General features: G+C 47.7%; 1 protein-coding gene across 3 annotated transcripts in view; it reads right to left on the minus strand.

Moving 5' to 3' along the window:
* Nucleotides 1-19255, minus strand: part of DVL1 (dishevelled segment polarity protein 1) — a 244187-nt gene that overhangs the window by 140449 nt on the left and 84483 nt on the right. For all 3 annotated transcript variants that reach the window (XM_068240613.1, XM_068240614.1, XM_068240616.1), the window contains exon 4: nt 1958-2070. In XM_068240613.1, coding sequence (XP_068096714.1) covers nt 1958-2070 — 113 coding nt within the window. The remainder of the gene's footprint in view (nt 1-1957; nt 2071-19255) is intronic.

A 19255-nucleotide genomic window follows, 5' to 3' on the forward strand; every position in this document is an offset into this window, starting at 1 on the left:
TTATGGATGTGCAATAATAAGACATAGTCTACCTGTTAGACATAATATGCACATAAATTCAGGGTCGGGATGAGGCAGAGGTTCGGGTGTCACCAGCCTCTGGGCACAGAACCCTGAGGACGTTATTGTGCCCACCTTGCCCTACCATTGCAGAGCATTTGAGGGTGCAGCGTGGTGGTAGCTGTCAGTGCCGCTGGAAAGGAGTCACTAGAGGGAATAATAGATATGAGACACCGCGACAGGCTGAAGAGAGATCTCAGTGGTGCTGAGTAACAGCTGCAAGCACACTCCACTCTCACGACTCTACATATGGGAGGGGGTTACCTAATACTGGGGGCACATCTGGCTATCTATGCTGAGACAGGGGCTGCCTAATACTGGGGGCACATCTGGTTATCTATGTTGGAAACGGGGGCTGCCTAATACTGGGGACAACTCTGGCTACATATACTGGGCAAGGGGGCTACCTAATACTGGGGCACATCTGGCTATATATGCTGGGGACAGGGGCTGCCTAATACTGGGGGCACATCTGGTTATCTATGCTGGGGACGGGGGCTGCCTAATACTGGGGGCACATCTGGTTATCTATGCTGGGGACAGGGGCTGCCTAATATTGGGGGCACATCTATACTGGGGAAGGACACTACCTAATACTGGGGGCACATCTGGTTATCTATGCTGGGGACGGGGGCTGCCTAATACTCGGGGCACATCTATACTGGGGAAGGACACTACCTAATACCGGTGGCACCTCTGGCTACATATACTGGGCAAGGGGGCTATCTAATACTGGGGGCATATCTGGCTATCTACACTGCCTAATAGTGGAGATCTGGCTATCTATACTGGGAAAAGGGGCTACCTACTACTGGGGGCATATCTGGCTATTTGGCTATTATAGTACATCTGCTTATATATACAGTAACTGCTCAGTTTTACTGACCTTGGTTTGCAATTTATAATCAGTGCCTGGAGAACAAGGCAAAGGAAAAATTGTAAAGCATAAAAGGTCATGGTGTCCAGTCAGAAATTAGGTTTCCTTTCAGAGAAGTAGAATATAATTGGCAGCTATTCGTTACTGCCTAATGCCAACTACCACTGGAGCGACGAGGGCCAATGGAGCGACGCGGTTGTGATGTCACGCGGTGGGTGGGGTGAGAGTGAAGAACAGAGCTCTCTCATGGCGAATCGATCCATCTTGCTGATCACTGGCGGAGGCATCAGCTGTGCTGTACACTTGCTATATTCTTAGCATCATTATCGGCCACCTCAGCCAAGTTTCGTCTAGCATGTGTGTGAAGCTTTACAAATCAATCACGTTATCAAACTAATAACATCGTTTTCCATGATTTGTGCTGGAGAAGAACTGATGTAACAAAATTGGTTTCTGTTGAACATACACAATCTTGGGGTGTTTTGGAGATATTGGGCAATTTTTTCATCAGTTTCTGAAATCAGAACACTGAGAGGTAAATTCTGATTGGTCTGATCTGTGCTAATTAACTAAAGCGTAAAGCAAAGTAACTTAAAGTAAGGTGAAGTTAAGATACGTTCAGATCAAATGTTAAATCCCACACAGAGACGTTTGATGCTTTCACATATCCTGCGCATACAGTAATTGCCTGTTTAAAGTAAACAAAGCCTTACTCCTTCAGTAAATACTCCCCATTCAATACGTTGTAACCATTAGGAATAAAAACATCTTTCAAGATGCAGGCAATTTTCTTTTGCTTTCTTATAATAAATAAATACTTCTGGCTTGTGCTATTTACTGCAGCTGACATCTGCCGTTAAGAAACCAAAATCAATACTAGTAATTTATGAGATCTGGACAGCATCCCGTGTCAGGACGTAATCGATACCTCTGTCGGCTAAGTGCCACTACACTTATCAATAGACACAGGACACGGATAATGGAGAGTGAAAGATGAAACAAGATGGTGGATCTCTGTACCGTCATCATGAGCCTCTCTGGTCTTCCGCCTGTGACGCTCTCTCCTGTGGCTCACCAGCGAATCTGTCCCTGTCTCGTTGTCTAGGCCGTCTCGACTGCTACCAGCATTCGGACTGCAATAAGCGAAAAGAGTGATCGTTAAAAACAGCTGAATACAATGGTGATCGATGAGAGTAAAAATAAAGTATCAGATTGCTCCAGTGAATCAAATTACTTGTATAGTATTCTAGAAAAATAAAGAGAACATGTCATAGGCTACTACAGGCAGTGGCTCTTATCTTTGCTACTGGGTTGTGTTTGCTTCATTTTATATCATTCATTCTATATGAAACACATAGTTCATGCTCATCAATCAAAATTTAACAGAAACGACACATATCCAGATGTGTGCAGCACAGTGGCATAGTGGATAGCACACTTGCCATGCAGTGCTGGGTCCCCGGTTTGAATCCCAGCCAGGGCACTATCTGTGTGGAGTTTGTATGTTCTCCCCGTGTCTGTGTAGGTTTGCTCCAGGCACTCCGGTTTCCTCCAATATCCCAAAAACATACAGGTAAGTTAATTGGCTTCCCCTTAAATTGGCCCTAGACTACGATGGTTAGGATTTGATTGTGAGCCCAATGTACTCTGTACAGAGCCGCAGGAGATGTTGGCGCTATATAAATACTAAATAATAATAATATGCAGGTCAGCTGGTGATAGCTCTAAACCTACATACAGACAGTAGATAAATGTTGCCTGCAATGGAGATTGTTACAGATGTCTGTCTCTACAAGTGTCCCATATCCTCTGTCACTGCCAGGTGCTTATTAATGATAAAATCCTAATTGTACAATCTTACCAAATCCATGTTGAAGAAGGGTAATTCGAGTTAATATAGTATGAACAGGTACTTTTAAAGTGACTATAATGGCATTTTTATTTAATGGTGTGATCGTCATGACATTTAAAAGTTATATTTACCCGCCAGCTTCTGGCATGTAGCCCCCCTTTCCTGCTGTAAGAACACCATGGTGTTTTCTCTACTCAAGATGGGAAACACCTTGGCGTTTTTTTCAGCAGGGGAGGGGCTACACGAAGGAAGGTGAAGGCCACGGGGTTCCGGGAGGCTTTCAGGAGGAACAGAGCCAACAGGTAGTTACAACTTTTGAATGACATGACACTCACCCCATTAAATGAAAATGTCATTTCAGGCTGTACAGTCACTTTGAAGGACAGGTGCAAGGAGTAAATAAAAATAAGATCTTGCGGCCGTGCCCTCTCGCGATCACGCTCACGTGTCCTGGAGCGTTCTGCGCAGATGCAGTACTTTTGCACCTGCACAGAACATTCCACGCCACGTGAGCACGATCGCAAGCGGCACAGCCGCGCGCTTACGCAGGTGCAGAAGATGTCGACCTGGCGAGGTCGGCATCTCCAACGGAGGGGATACTCGGACACTGGAGCTGCGCCGAGGGACAGATATGCTTCCAGGGGCTGGAAGAAGCCCCAGATAAGAAGATCTTATTTTTTTTTATGCCTCACACCAGTCCTTTAACCACTTGAGGACCGCCCCCAGCCGATGGGCGGCGGCAAAGTCCGGGCCCAAACGACCGCAATACGCCCATCGGCGGGGGGCGGCTGCGTGGGTGGCTATGCGGCGATCGCGTCATTCGTGACGCGATCAGCCGCCGGGGACTGGCTCCGCCCACCGCTCGTAGTAACCCGCCGGCCGTTCGGAAGCGCCGGCGGGTTACTAGCACCCGGATCGCCGCATGGAAATAGTATAATAGGCTTTGTAATGTATACAAAGCCTATTATACTGGCTGCCTCCTGCCCTGGTGGTCCCAGTGTCCGAGGGACCACCAGGGCAGGCTGCAGCCACCCTAGTCTGCACCCAAGCACACTGATTTCCCCCCCCCTGCCCCCTGATCGCCCACAGCACCCCTCAGACCCCCCCCTGCCCACCCCCCAGACCACTGTTTGCACCCAGTCACCCCCCTAATCACCCATCAATCACTCCCTGTCACTATCTGTCAACGCTATTTTTTTTTTAACCCCCCCCCTGCCCACTGCCCCCTCCTGATCACCCCCCCACCCCTCAGATTCTCCCCAGACCCCCCCCCCAGACCCCTCCCCCCGTGTACTGTATGCATCTATCCCCCCTGATCACCTGTCAATCACCTGTCAATCACCCGTCAATCACCAGTCAATCACCCCCTGTCTCTGCTACCCATCAATCAGCCCCTAACCTGCCCCTTGCGGGCAATCTGATCACCCACCCACACCAATAGATCGCCCGCAGATCCGACATCAGATCACCTCCCAAATCCATTGTTTACATCTATTCTCTCCTCTAAACACCCACTAATTACCCATCAATCACCTATCAATCACCCCCTATCACCACCTGTCACTGTTACCCATCAGATTAGACCCTAATCTACCCCTTGCGGGCACCCAATCACCCGTCCACACGCTCAGATTGCCCTCAGACCCCCCTTTATCAATTCGCCAGTGCAATATTTACATCTGTTATTCCCTGTAATAACCCACTGATCTCCTGTCAATCACCTATCAATCACCCCCTGTCACTGCCACCCATCAATCACCCCCTGTCACTGCCACCCATCAATCAGCCCCTAACCTGCCCCTTGCGGGCAATCTGATCACCCACCCACACCAATAGATCGCCCGCAGATCCGACATCAGATCACCTCCCAAATCCATTGTTTACATCTATTCTCTCCTCTAAACACCCACTAATTACCCATCAATCACCTATCAATTACCCCCTATCACCACCTGTCACTGTTACCCATCAGATTAGACCCTAATCTACCCCTTGCGGGCACCCAATCACCCGCCCACACGCTCAGATTGCCCTCAGACCCCCCTTTATCAATTCGCCAGTGCAATATTTACATCTGTTATTCCCTGTAATAACCCACTGATCACCTGTCAATCACCTATCAATCACCCCCTGTCACTGCCACCCATCAATCACCCCCTGTCACTGCCACCCATCAATCAGCCCCTAACCTGCCCCTTGCGGGCAATCTGATCACCCACCCACACCAATAGATCGCCCGCAGATCCGACATCAGATCACCTCCCAAGTGCAGTGTTTACATCTCTTCTCTCCTCTAAACACCCACTAATTACCCATCAATCACCCCCTATCACCACCTGTCACGGTTACCCATCAGATTAGACCCTAATCTGCCCCTTGCGGGCACCCAATCACCCGCCCACACCTCAGAACGTCCTCAGACCCCAGCCCTGATCACCTCGCTAGTGCATTGCTTGCATCTATTTCCCCCCTCTAATCACACCTTGAGACACCCATCAATCACCTCCTGTCACCCCCTAGCACACCTACCCATCAGATCAGGCCCTAATTTGCCCCGTGTGGGCTCCTGATCACTCGGCCAAACCCTCAGGTCCCCCTCAGACCCCCTTCCGATCACCTCCCCAGTGCATTGATTGCATCTATTTTCCCCTCTAACCGCCCCCTGAGACACCCATCAATCACCTCCTGTCACCCCCTAGCACTCCTATCCATCAGATCCGGCCCAAAACATCCTGTCATCTAAGAGGCCACCCTGCTTATGACCGGTTCCACAAAATTTGCCCCCTCATAGACCACCTGTCATCAAAATTTGCAGATGCTTATACCCCTGATCAGTCATTTTGAGAAATTTGGTTTCCAGACTACTCACAGTTTTGGGCCCGTAAAATGCCAGGGCAGTATAGGAACCCCACAAGTGACCCCATTTTAGAAAGAAGACACCCCAAGGTATTCTGTTAGGTGTATGATGAGTTCATAGAAGATTTTATTTTTTGTCACAAGTTAGCGGAAATTGATATGTATTGTTTTTTTTTTCACAAAGTGTCATTTTCCGCTAACTTGTGACAAAAAAAAAATCTTCTATGAACTCACCATACTCCTAACAGAATACCTTGGTGTGTCTTCTTTCTAAAATGGGGTCACTTGTGGGGTTCCTATACTGCCCTGGCATTTAAGGGGCCCTAAACCGTGAGCAGTAGTCTAGAATCCAAAGGCCTCAAAATGACCTGTGAATAGGACGTTAGGCCCCTTAGCGCACCTAGGTTGCAAAAAAGTGTCACACATGTGGTATCGCCGTACTCAGAAGAAGTAGTATATTGTGTTTTGGGGTGTATTTTTACACATACCCATGCTGGGTGGGAGAAATCTCTCTGTAAAAGGACAATTGTGTGTAAAAAAAAATCAAACAATTGTCATTTACAGAGATATTTCTCCCACCCAGCATGGGTATGTGTAAAAATACACCCCAAAACACATTATACTACTTCTCCTGAGTACGGCGGTACCACATGTGTGGCACTTTTTTGCACCCTAAGTGCGCTAAGAGGCCCAAAGTCCAATGAGTACCTTTAGGATTTCACAGGTCATTTTGCGACATTTGGTTTCAAGACTACTCCTCACGGTTTAGGGCCCCTAAAATGCCAGGGCAGTATAGGAACCCCACAAATGACCCCATTTTAGAAAGAAGACACCCCAAGGTATTCCGTTAGGAATATGGTGAGTTCATAGAAGATTTTATTTTTTGTCATAAGTTAGCGGAAAATGACACTTTGTGAAAAAAAACAATTAAAATCAATTTCCGCTAACTTGTGACAAAAAAAAAAAAATCTTCTATGAACTCACCATCCTCCTAACGGAATACCTTGGGGTGTCTTCTTTCTAAAATGGGGTAATTTGTGGGGTTCCTATACTGTCCTGGCATTTTAGGGGCCCTAAACCGCGAGGAGTAGTCTTGAAACCAAATGTCGCAAAATGACCTGTGAAATCCTAAAGGTACTCATTGGACTTTGGGCCTCTTAGCGCACTTAGGGTGCAAAAAAGTGCCACACATGTGGTACCGCCGTACTCAGGAGAAGTAGTATAATGTGTTTTGGGGTGTAAAAAAAATAAAACAATTGTCATTTATGGAGATATTTCTCCCACCCAGCATGGGTATGTGTAAAAATACACCCCAAAACACATTATACTACTTCTCCTGAGTACGGCAATACCACATGTGTGGCACTTTTTTGCAGCCTAACTGCGCTAAGGGGCCAAAAGTCCAATGAGCATCTTTAGGCTTTACAGGGGTGCTTACAATTAGGCACCCCCCAAAATGCCAGGACAGTGAACACACCCCACAAATGGCCCCATTTTGGAAAGTAGACACTTCAAGGTATTCAGAGAGGAGCATAGTGAGTCCGTGGCAGATTTCATTTTTTTTTGTTGCAAGTTAGAAGAAATGGAAACTTTTTTTTTTTCTTTTTTTTGTCAGAAAGTGTCATTTTCCGCTAACTTGTGACAAAAAATAAAATCTTCTATGAACTCACCATGCCTCTCACTGAATACTTTGGGATGTCTTCTTTCCAAAATGGGGTCATTTGGGGGGTATTTGTACTATCCTGGAATTTTAGCCCCTCATGAAACCTGACAGGTGCGCAGAAAAGTCAGAGATGCTTGAAAATGGGAAAATTCACTTTTGGCACCATAGTTTGTAAACGCTATAACTTTTACCCAAACCAATAAATATACACTGAATGGGTTTTTTTTTTATCAAAAACATGTTTGTCCACATTTTTCGCGCTGCATGTATACAGAAATTTTACTTTATTTGAAAAATGTCAGCACAGAAAGTTAAAAAAATCATTTTTTTGCCAAAATTCATGTCTTTTTTGATGAATATAATAAAAAGTAAAACTCGCAGGAGCAATCAAATAGCATCAAAAGAAAGCTGTATTAGTGACAAGAAAAGGAGGTAAAATTCATTTAGGTGGTAGGTTGTATGACCGAGCATTAAACCGTGAAAGCTGCAGTGGTCTGAATGGAGAAAAAGGCTCTGGTCCTTAAGGGGCGAAAAGACTGTGGTCCTGAAGTGGTTAAGTAGTCCCCCATATTAAATATAAGGGGCAAAACTATATAATCAAGATTGTATCACTGATGGGCACCTAACTTAATTCTGTGATTGAGAACACTCCAAGCCAGGGGAACAGACAAACGCTTACTTCCTCAGATGGGCACTTAAGGAAGGGCTATTGCCTGAAACGCACTATATGGTTGAAAGCGTTTAAAAGCAGTTTAAAAGCGAAAAAGATTTGAGCTTGCTTACCTCAATGACGAAAAATCTTTGTAAAAAGACAAAAGATTTTATTGGTAGACAGGCAACGCGTTTCGCGGGTCTGAGCCCGCTTCTCCTTTTTTCCCAAGGAGAGCGACCACATACAGGTCCCCAGCAACCATCCCGAGTGGAGTCGGGTTAATTGTCTCCACCTGCTTCCTGCGGTTGGTTGCTCCTCTGTAACCCACCTTTGTGAGTAGATTCTTACTTTATATATTTACCATTTTGTCTTGACATACTACACCATTGGGCTCCCGTTTTTGTTTCCTGTGTCTTTTCCTAGGAAGGTGTCCTAACACCACTACCCACTACTATTGCCTAAAGCGTTTGCCTGCTCCATGGCTGTGATTGCTCTCCACCACGGAATAAATGTGATGTTCCCAGCATAGCAGCTAAGCCCGTGTGTTATTTGTCTTGGATGTACTACCGTATGTGCTGTGATCTAAGGGTGCTCCTGCCCAGAATAGCTGTAGTGTTGTCGATTCCTTGCTCCAGATTAGTGTTTTGACTGTCCTTATGAGTATAATGTAATTGTCTTACTGGTGCAGCAAGCCACCTGCCATTTAAACAAAGCAGAAATAGCCTACTTCTAAAAATATTTGTTTTGTTTATTTACAAGCAAGTAACATTTCCAGCTGTACTTTTCTCATGCTGAAAGTACATTCTACATGGAAACAAATGTTATCGCTCTGGTTTGCCCAGTCAAAGAGATTTCACTTGCAAGAGCAGCACCTAGTGGTGAAGCACTGCCACATCACAATGACTGCAGTTTCATACCCAAAAACACCTTGGCCTATATTTAAGTATTTATATAGCGCCAACATATTACACAGCGCTGCACAGAGTATATTGCCTTGTCACTAGCGGTCTCTCAGAATGGCTCACAATCTAGTCCCTACCATAGTCATATGTCTATGTGTTTATCATGTAGTGCATGTATAGGGCCAATTTTAGGAGGAAGCCAATTAACTTATCTGTATGTTTTTGGAATGTGGGAGGAAACCAGAATGCCCGGAGGAAACCTACACAGACACGGGGAGAGCATACAAACTCAACAGATGTTGACCTGGCTGGGATTCGAACCGGGGACTCAGCTCTTGCAAGGCGAGAGCGCTAACCACTACGCCACCAGGCTGCCTCCTGAGTTTTCTCCAGGGAAATAATTTTTCATCTTCTCTTTAAAACAAATTTCAGCACTTTGCAATTGAAAAAGTACCAAAAGTAGGTGAAAAAGTACTATCAAAATTATTTTGGGGGGCATTTTGTAACTTGCACTGTGTGTGTGTGTTGGGGGGAGGTGCGTGCATTTTGTAACTTGCTGTATGTGTCTGTGTGTGTGTGTGTGGGGGGGGGGGGAGTTTTGTAACTTGCTGTGTGTTGGGGGGGGGGGGGGGGTGAGGAGTGTGCATTTTGTAACTTGCTGTGTGTGTGGGAGGAGGGAGGTGTGTGCGTTTTGAAACTTGCTTTGTGTGTGTGTATGGGGGGGAGGGGTGTGCGTTTCGTAACTTGCTGTGTGTGTGTGTGGGGGGGGGGGTGTATGGGGGGGAGGGGTGTGCGTTTTGAAACTTGCTGTGTGTGTGTGTGTGTGTATGGGGGGGAGGGGTGTGCGTTTCGTAACTTGCTGTGTGTGTGTGTGGGGGGGGGGAGAGGTGTGTGTGTGGGGGGGGGGGGAGGGGTGTGCGTTTCGTAACTTGCTGTGTGTGTGTGTGTATGGGGGGGGGGAAGGGTGTGCGTTTTGTAACTTGCCGTGTGTGTGTGTGGGGGGGGGGAGGGGGAGGTGTGTGTGTGTGTATGGGGGGGAGCGGTGTGCGTTTTGTAACTTGCTGCGTGTGTGTGTGTGTGTGGGGGGGGGGTGTTTGGGGGGAAGCGGTGTGCGTTTGTAACTTGCTGTGTGTGTGGGGGGGGGGAGGTGTGTGTGTAACCTTGTGTGAGTTTGTGGGAGGGGTTGGAGGGAAGGTGTGTGTGTTTTGTAACTTAAGGGGCCCATATACCTAACGATTTTCCCGCCGATATACAGCCGTTTCGATCACAGTGATCGAAACGGCTGTGAAATCGACGCGCACACCGCTGACAGAACGATCGATTTCCGTTCGAAAACGATCGTTCCCGTCGATTCCCGTCGACCCATCCGTGCGGAAGATTTTTCTTGGTCGCAGGCGGGTTGGGAGTGCGTCGATAGCGGCGTTCGAGTGCCCGACGACCGACGCAATGCAGCGGGTATACATTACTTGCCCTGCCGGCGCGAGTCCCGCTGTCACTGCTGTCTTCTCTGCTCTGGTCTCCGGCATGCTCCACTTCTTCCTGCCCGGCAGGAAGTTTAAACAGTAGAGGGCACTCTACTGTTAAAACTTCCTGCCGGGCAGGAAGAAGTGAAGCATGCCGGAGACCAGACCAGAGCGGAGAAGACTCGCTCTGGCGGAGCAGGTAATGTATGCGGGGGGGGGGGGGGGGGGGGAACGGCGGCGGCAGCAGCACCACCACCACAGATTGTGAACGGTTTCAGGCTGAAATCGGTTCACAATCTGTTTGCAGTGAAGGTGGCCATACGATCCCTCTCTGATCAGATTCGATCAGAGAGGGATCTATCTGTTGGTCAAATCTGATGGCAAATCGACCAGTGTATGGCCACCTTTACTCTGTGTGTGTGTGGCGGAGGAGGTGGGGTAGGCAAAGCAGTTAACTTTGAAGCTGGGAGCCATCATGGCACCAGTGCTATGATGTGCGCCCCGCGCAGAGTAATTCAGGGATCCGGCAATCGCCATACCCCAAATTAATTGGTACACTGGAGTAAGAAATTGCACCCGGCACCCGGCTGGTTATCTTGAGGGTTGGCCTCTCTGCAGGAGCTTGTACACGTAATGACAATGCTTCACTTAATCCACACACTCCTCCATAAGCTGTAAAGGTCATAGCATGAGGCGTGCAACAAGTACAGTAGTGCAGAGCACAACTAAGGGCCCTTTTCCACTAGCAATCGCTAGCGTTCACGCTGAACGCTAGCGATTGCTGAATCGCAATTAGCGGCGATTCCCCGACGTTCGCGGCCGCGATTTTGCTATGCTATGCACTGCATAGCAAAATCGCGGCAAAAGTCGCTCCGCGGCGCGATCGCGATCAAGTAAAAAACGAATCGCGGTAGTGGAAATTACCTACCGTGATTCCTATGTTAAAAAGCAAACCGTAGCGATTGTAAAATCGCTAGCGGTTTGCGTTTTTGCGATTCAGCCAGTGCAAACGCGCTGGTGGAAAAGGGCCCTAAAGGACATAAAGCACATAAAGAGATGACTGTGCACCTGTCTCTTTAAGACCTTTTATTCAGTAAACAGCATACAGCTACGAATGCAACAGTTTGATAAATAGTAAAGATGCATCAAACCTGGGTGGTGGATGGTGTCTGGTGAGCTGGGAAGGGAGACCAGGGGGTGAACAGGACGGCACTACAGCCGTTTCATGCCAGAACCGGCGCTTGCTCACGTGCAATGTCCTTAGAGAGACAGCGCCGTGCGGCTCCCTTCATAGGACCTTCAGGCCGCGCCTCCGGCGCTGTCTCATTGGCTGGAGTGTGTACAGGAAGAGGTCGAATGTGAAGGGGCGGGAATCCGCTATCATTCGGCTGAAAATCCGCATGGCATATTAAATAACATTGCTGGGATGCGTGCTTAATGCGTACATAAATTTGGGAAAAGTGATTAATGCGTACAAAATTGTGGCATAGGTGCAATGCATACAAAAATAAAAAACATGAACTATGAACCTTTGAAAACTTACAAAAGAGCCCATAAAGGGCTTAAAGTGATAGACGTCTTTCATGACACGTGACTTAGTGCATACATAAACATTGTGCATAATAAAGTGCACCCCTAAACATCAGCATTATTGCATAACGCAGCTATTGTTAATACTTAATCCTGTATAAAATCATGCTTTTATTCTCGCATATTAAAAAACAAAGAAGCCCCCTTAACACCACCCTCAAGCCTGCCCCATTAAAAGAAAGGGGGAGGTTAGGGGTGACAGAGCGAGTCCGATAACCTATCAGAGTGCTGTCACCCTATTGGACACCACCATATCACCTCCTACTGCGGGGAATGAAAATAACCTAAAATACTTAGGAAGGTTAATAAAATTCCTCGTTTTAATAAACGAAGGATCAGCGGGTATACGACATCCCTATTTACATACTGCTCATAGGGTCAACAGATCAGGCAGAGAGCAGGAGCCTCACCGAGACAGTGCAAAATAGCAATCTTACACCATTAAAGAGATAGAGGAGCCCCAGAAAAGGAGAACAACCCCTAAAGGTCGAGAGTACCCTAAGTTAGTGGGATAGGAACCTAGGGAGAGAAAAAATGGCCCCCAAGGACCTAGATCTATACCGATGGAGAATGCTGGGGTCTATGGCTGGTTGTCAGATCCAACTTTAGTCACAGCAAGCCATATTGGCCATGCTAAGCATAAAAAATCGACTATGGCCGAAGTTTTTTAGCTCCGCTGTCCCTGTTCCACGACATCCAAAGTACTGTGGATCGAGCAAGGAGGATTCGGTATAATACCCTCTCCTCCAAATTGCCCCATCAAGGGGTCACGGTCCCTACAAACAAAAAGAGGGACTGACAATGTTTATTACACCGTTGCTCATTGAGGAACAAGGAGAAAATTAGGCCGACTTACCCAGCCGTAGATACCCAGGTGAAAAGGAGGTCAAAGAAAAGGATCACCGCGCAGGCGGACAGTTCCTCAATGGGAGAAGGGAAGTACATCAGACCAGGAGGGTCCAGTGGATGCAGTTTATAAATATAGGAAGAAGGACGATCACTAGGGGTCAAGGAAGCATGACAATTCTAATCTATCATTCAGGCCCAAGGGCCCCATGGCCTCAGCACGTAATATGACCGCACGGCGCTGTCTCTCTAAGGACATTGCACGTGAGCAAGCGCCGGTTCTGGCGTGAAACGGCTGTAGTGCCGTCCTGTTCACCCCCTGGTCACCCTTCTCAGCTCACCAGACACCCTCCACCACCCAGGTTTGATGCATCTTTACTATTTATCAAACTGTTGCATTCGTGGCTGTATGCTGTTTACTGAATAAAAGGTCTTAAAGAGAATCTGTATTGTTAAAATCGCACAAAAGTAAACATACCAGTGCGTTAGGGGACATCTCCTATTACCCTCTGTCACAATTTCGCCGCTCCTCGCCGCATTAAAAGTGGTTAAAAACAGTTTTAAAAAGTTTGTTTATAAACAAACAAAATGGCCACCAAAACAGGAAGTAGGTTGATGTACAGTATGTCCACACATAGAAAATACATCCATACTCAAGCAGGCTGTATACACCCTTCCTTTTGAATCTCAAGAGATCATTTGTGTGTTTCTTTCCCCCTTCTGCTCTCATGCACTGAAGTTTCAGGCTGCTCTTTTCTTCCTGCAAACAGCTTTGCCCTTGTCTGAATTTCCTCAGTATGTGAAAGCCCAGCCAGCTCAGAGGACACTTTATCCAGCTTGTAAAAGATACGAGAGCAGAGAGAAGCTTCACTAATCTAAATATCACACAGGCAGTGTGCAGAGAGGGGCCTGAAAGGGGGAGTTCATAGCAGAACCACAACACTGAAGAACTTGGCAGCCTTCCAGACACTGGCCGACAAGTCTGACAGGGGAAAGATACATTGATTTATTACAGAGACTGTGATAGCAGAAAGTGTTGCAGTAAGCCAGAACACATTAGAATAGCTTTTGGAACTTGTAGGATGATAAAAAACAGGATGCAATTTTTGTTACGGAGTCTCTTTAAAGAGACAGGTGCACAGGCATCTCTTTATGTGCTTTATACCCCAAATTAAACCTGCCTCTGAGTTGCTACAACTCAGAGGGGGAATAGTATTTAACCCCACCAGGGAGTTTAGCGGCAGCAGGGAGAGCCGACATTCAGCTCTCCCTGCGCCCAACTTCCCGGGGCCCGTACAATACGTATGTGATGTAGGGGAAGGTGTATGTGTGTTTTTTTTTCTTGCTGTGTGGGAGTAGGGGAGGAGTGTAACTTACTGCGTGGGGAGAAGGGGTGTAAGTGTGTGTGTGTGTGTGTGTGTGTGCGCGTGCGCAGTGTAATGTCAAAGCAATACTGAAGTGAATTTTAAAATAAAAAAAGGATACTTACCTATGGGGAGGGAAGGCTCTGGGACCTATAGAACCTTCCCATTTCTTTCAAAGTCCCTGTGTTCCAGCGCCGTCACTCCTGTTTCAATCTGCCGAAGAAAGTGTGCTCACGCATACGCAGTATGGAGCCGCCCGTCTTAAGGAGCAATCGGGCCCCCGAAGACTTCTATGGCCTCTAATGGGGGTGACAGCGCTGCAACGAGGGGACTGAGAGAGGAAAGGGAAGGCTCTATAGGTCCCAGAGCTTTCCTTCGCCATAGGTAAGTATCTGTTTTTCTATTCACTTGAAGAGAACGCGAGGTGGCATATTAAAATCCTAATAGGACCCAGAGGCATGTCGTGTGTACAATAACATGCCTCTGGGTCATTCTATCCCCGCTGCCAGCCCCCCCCCCCCCCCGCCCTCTGCTTCCTCCCCCACCTTAAAAGATCGCCAGGCTAGCGACAATCTGCTTGTCGCTAGCCTGCTTTGTTTATGTGAGGCTCTCAATCAGCCTCCTCCACATCGCCCCCTCGATAAGATGCTCCACCCGCCTCTCTCCGCCTCTGTTAGCTTCCTCCAATAGGAAGCCAAGCCGTGACCCAGGAAGTACTTCCTGGGCCGCGGCTTGGCTTCCTATTGGAGGAAGCTAACAGAGGCAGAGAGCGTGGCTGGGAGGGGGATAGTACTTCCTGGTTCGCGGCTTGGCTTCCTTTTGGAGGAAGCTGAAAGAGGCGGAGAGCGGCGGTAGGAGCATCTATCGAGGGGGCGATGCGGAGAAGGCTGATTGACAGCCCAACATAAAAAAAGCAGGCTAGTGACAAGCAGATTGTTGCTAGCCTGGCGTTCTTTTAATGGGGGGGGCAGCAGAGTGCAAGCGGTGTGCGTTTTGTAACTTGCTGTGTGTGTGTGTGGGGGGGGAGGTGTGTGTGTAACCTTGTGTGAGTTTGTGGGAGGGGTTGGTGGGGAAGGTGTGTGTGTTTTGTAACTTAAGGGGCCCATACACCTAACGATTTTCCCGCCGATATACAGCGGTTTCGATCACAGTGATCAAAACGGCTGTGAAATCGCCGCGCACACCGCTGACACTGAAATCGACCCTGGCTTGTGTGGAGGGGAGCAGCGCAAAGAAGGCGAGCTATGGGGACAGTGGGGATGGGCGGACATCTCCCCCCCATCCCTCACCTTTGTGCTCCCCTTCCTGCCCCTCCCCTCCAGCGTTGTTAAGTGTCGGGCCCGGTGGCGAAAGTGGGCGGAGACTTTCCGCCTTCTTCCAGCCGCAAGAGACGCTCCGCTCTGTGTGCGGCTAGAAGACCAGACTAGCCGCACACAGAGCGGAGCGTCCCTTGCGGCTGGAACGAGGTAAGTCTCCGCCCACTTTCGCCGCCGGGCCCGACACTTAACAACGCTGGAGGGGAGAGGCAGGAAGGGGAGCACAAAGGTGAGGGAAGGGGGGGGGGGGGGAGATGTCCGCCCATCCCCATAGCTCGCCTTCTCTGCTCTGCTCCCTCCGGGTGGGGGCACACCTGGGTAACCTGGGCACATATACACCTGCCTACATATACTGCGGACATATACACCTGCCTACATATACTGGGGACATATACCCCTGCCTACATATACTGGGGACATATACCCCTGCCTACATATACTGGGGACATATACCCCTGCCTACATATACTGGGCACATATACCCCTGCCTACATATACTGGGCATATATACCCCTGGCTACATATACTGGGCATATATACCCCTGGCAACATATACTGGGCATATATACCCTGGCTACATGTACTGGGCATATATACCCCTGGCGACATATACTGGGCACATATACCCCTGCCTACATATACTGGGCATATATACCCCTGGCTACATATACTGGGCACATATACCCCTGGCTATATATACTGGGCACATATACCCCTGACTACATATACTGGGGACATATCCCACTGGCTACATATACTGGGCACATATGCCCCTGGCTACATATACTAGGCAACTATACCTCTGGCTACATATACTGGGGACTACTATACTCATGGCTACTTATACTGGGGACACCTATAGACCTGGCTACCTGGGGGTACCTATTTTGGGGGAACTGCTGTCAGATTATCTGCATTTTTGTGGAACCGCTGTTATGTATTTTGGGGAACAGCTGCCAAATTATGTGTATGTTAGGGGAACGGCTGCTGCCAGATTACGTGTATTTTGGGGAACTGCTGTCAGATTGTGTATGTTTGGGGGACCACTACTGCCAGATTATATGTCCTTTGGGTGTTACGTGTATTTTGGGTGATCCGCTGCCAGGTTTCGCGTATTTTGGGGAACTGCTTCCAAATTATGTGTATGTTGGTGGAACTGCTGCTGCCACATTGTCTATTTTGGGGGAACCACTTCCATATTATCTGTATTTTGGAGGAACTTCTACCAGATTATGTGTCTTTTTGGTGAAATGCTGTCAGATTACATCTATTTTTGGGGGATACACTACGGCAAACTTCCTCGGCAGACCTTTTACATCACTGCTAAGGTCATGTATATTTGGCCCCACCCATGACCACGCCCACAGTGTGCTTGACCACGCCCATTTTTGGCGAATTCTCCGAGTGAGTCCACTCACTTCTTTTCCCAGGACTAGACCCCTGCCTAGAGGCATGTCCTTGTCCACACGACATGCCTCTGGGTCCTTTTAGGATTTCAATATGCCACCTCGGGTTGTCTTTAAGTATTGCTTGAAGTAAATATTAATGTGTCCAATTACTTACCTGGGGCGTCTTTCAGCCCCTGAAGTCTTCCTGCTCCCTCGCCATCATTCCACTCTGCTCCGTTCCTCTGCTGTCCCCCTCTGAAAGCTGGGTGACTCAGCCAGTCATCGGCTGCGTACCCACACACCTCTGTGATCCTCCTCCTGTTGCCAGGAGCGTACTGCACATGTGCAGTAGCAATTTTCTACTTGCGTAAGAGCAGAATGCTCCTGGCCAAGGGAGCATGATAGAGGAGGTGTGCGGCAGGGGGCCACGCATACGGCAGTCAGAGGGAGACTGCGGGGGAACAGAGCAGCACAGTATGACAGTGAGGGACCAGGTAGACTTCAGGGGGCAGGAAGAATCCTCAGGTAAGTAACTGGCCACAATAATATTTACAATGTGTGTGTGTGTGTGTGTGTGTGTGTGTGTGTGTGTGTGCGTGCGTGCGTGCGTGCGTGCGTGCGTGCGTGTGTGTGTTGTAACTTACTGGAAGGGGGGGGGGGGTCATGAAAAAAATTTTGCTATGGGGCCCAGTGATTTCTAGCTACGCCCCTGTCTGGAGGCATGTTTAACTTTCAGGGACAACCATAGGACAATTCGCATATTGAACAGTGATGCATTGTGGAACACCTAATATGCTGACTCCAACCTGATTATTCGCAAAACAACTTCTGTTTGAGGAAGGAACATTTCTGTTCATACAGAAAGTGAAAGTGTTTAATGTACACCTGAAGCCAGGGGATATGGAGGCTGCCATATTTATTTCCTTTTGTTGCCTGGCAGTACAGCTGATCTCTTTGGATGCAGTAGTGTCTGCATCACACACCTGAAACAAACATTTGGCTAACCCAGTCAGAATTCAGTCAGAGCACATCATCTAACTATCAGATCGTCAGGACAGCGAGGCAATTTTCATTGTTAAAGGACATCTGAAGTGAGAGGTATATGGAGGCTGCCATATTTATTTCCTTGTAAATAATACCAGTTGCCTGGCAGCCCTGCTGAACCTCTGCCTCTAATACTTTTAGCCATAGACCCTGAACAAGCATGCAGCAGATCAGGGGCTTGATTCACAAAGCGGTGCTAACCTACTTAGCACGTCTAAAATCTTTAGGCGCGCTAACCAGGGTGCTAAGTAGGTTAGCACCGGTTTTCTCAATTGAGAAATCCAGTGCTAACCTACTTAGCACCCTGGTTAGCACGTCTAAAGACTTTAGACGTGCTAAGTAGGTTAGCACCGCTTTGTGAATCAAGCCCCAGGTGTTTCTGACATTATTGTCAGATCTGACAAGATTAGCTGCATGCTTGTTTCTGGTGTTATTCAGACACTACTGCATCCAAATAGCTCAGCAGGGCTGCCAGACAACTGTTATTGTTTAACAGGAAATAAATATGGCAGCCTCTGTATTCTTCTCACTTCAGTAGTCCTTTCAATAGGAAATAAATATGTCAGCCTCCAGTCCATATGCCTCTCAGTTCAGGTGTGCTTTAAGTCCAATCAGCTTTCCCAAAAGCTGAGTGAACATATAAGGTCATTAATTTCACTGTGGCAGACAGTAATTGAGGACAACAGTAAAGGTGCACATTAAGGATCCAATTTAGTGAACTACTTCCAATTGGATAGTGTTGATGGTGCCAAGCTACAGCAATCAAATTATTGATAGTTTCATCAACCTATTTTGCAGACCGATTCTGTTTGAAATCCTGTTGATTTTATTTTTATCCCATTTATGGGCCGATTGATAGTTTCCTTTGGATCACAATTATTGGATTAGGACAATCGTTCGCTAAAATTGCATTAATGGGCACCTTAAAAGACCAGCTGCAGAATATATATGCAGTGCCATCCAGCAATTGCATTTATATCCACACCTGACTACAGATGTTGTTCTACAGCTGGCATCACTTCTTTACACGGGTGTTACATCATGGCTTTCCATGGGTGCTTCTGGTGGCATCCAAGCTTCCCCGGCTACAGATAGCAGCTGTGGACAGTGAAAGGAAAGCAGAGGTGTACGGTGGCGAGCATAATATTGTGAGTGGCTATATAGCCCAACACTGAAACCAGTAGTACACTGGAGTTTAGCTACAGTGCATCTGTACTCTCAATTACCGTGCTGCATCTGTGGGGTTGAGCAGCTGTACAGAGAGCAGTAGAACACCAGAGTTTGGCTACATTAGTATAAGGGATAGGTAGGGGTGGTCAATGTTAGGCATAGATAGGAGAGGGTTACTGTGAGAATTGGGGTATAGAAGCGTAGTAGAATAT

The sequence above is a fragment of the Hyperolius riggenbachi genome, chromosome 6 (genome assembly GCF_040937935.1).
Source record: "Hyperolius riggenbachi isolate aHypRig1 chromosome 6, aHypRig1.pri, whole genome shotgun sequence".
Lineage (NCBI taxonomy): Eukaryota > Metazoa > Chordata > Amphibia > Anura > Hyperoliidae > Hyperolius > Hyperolius riggenbachi.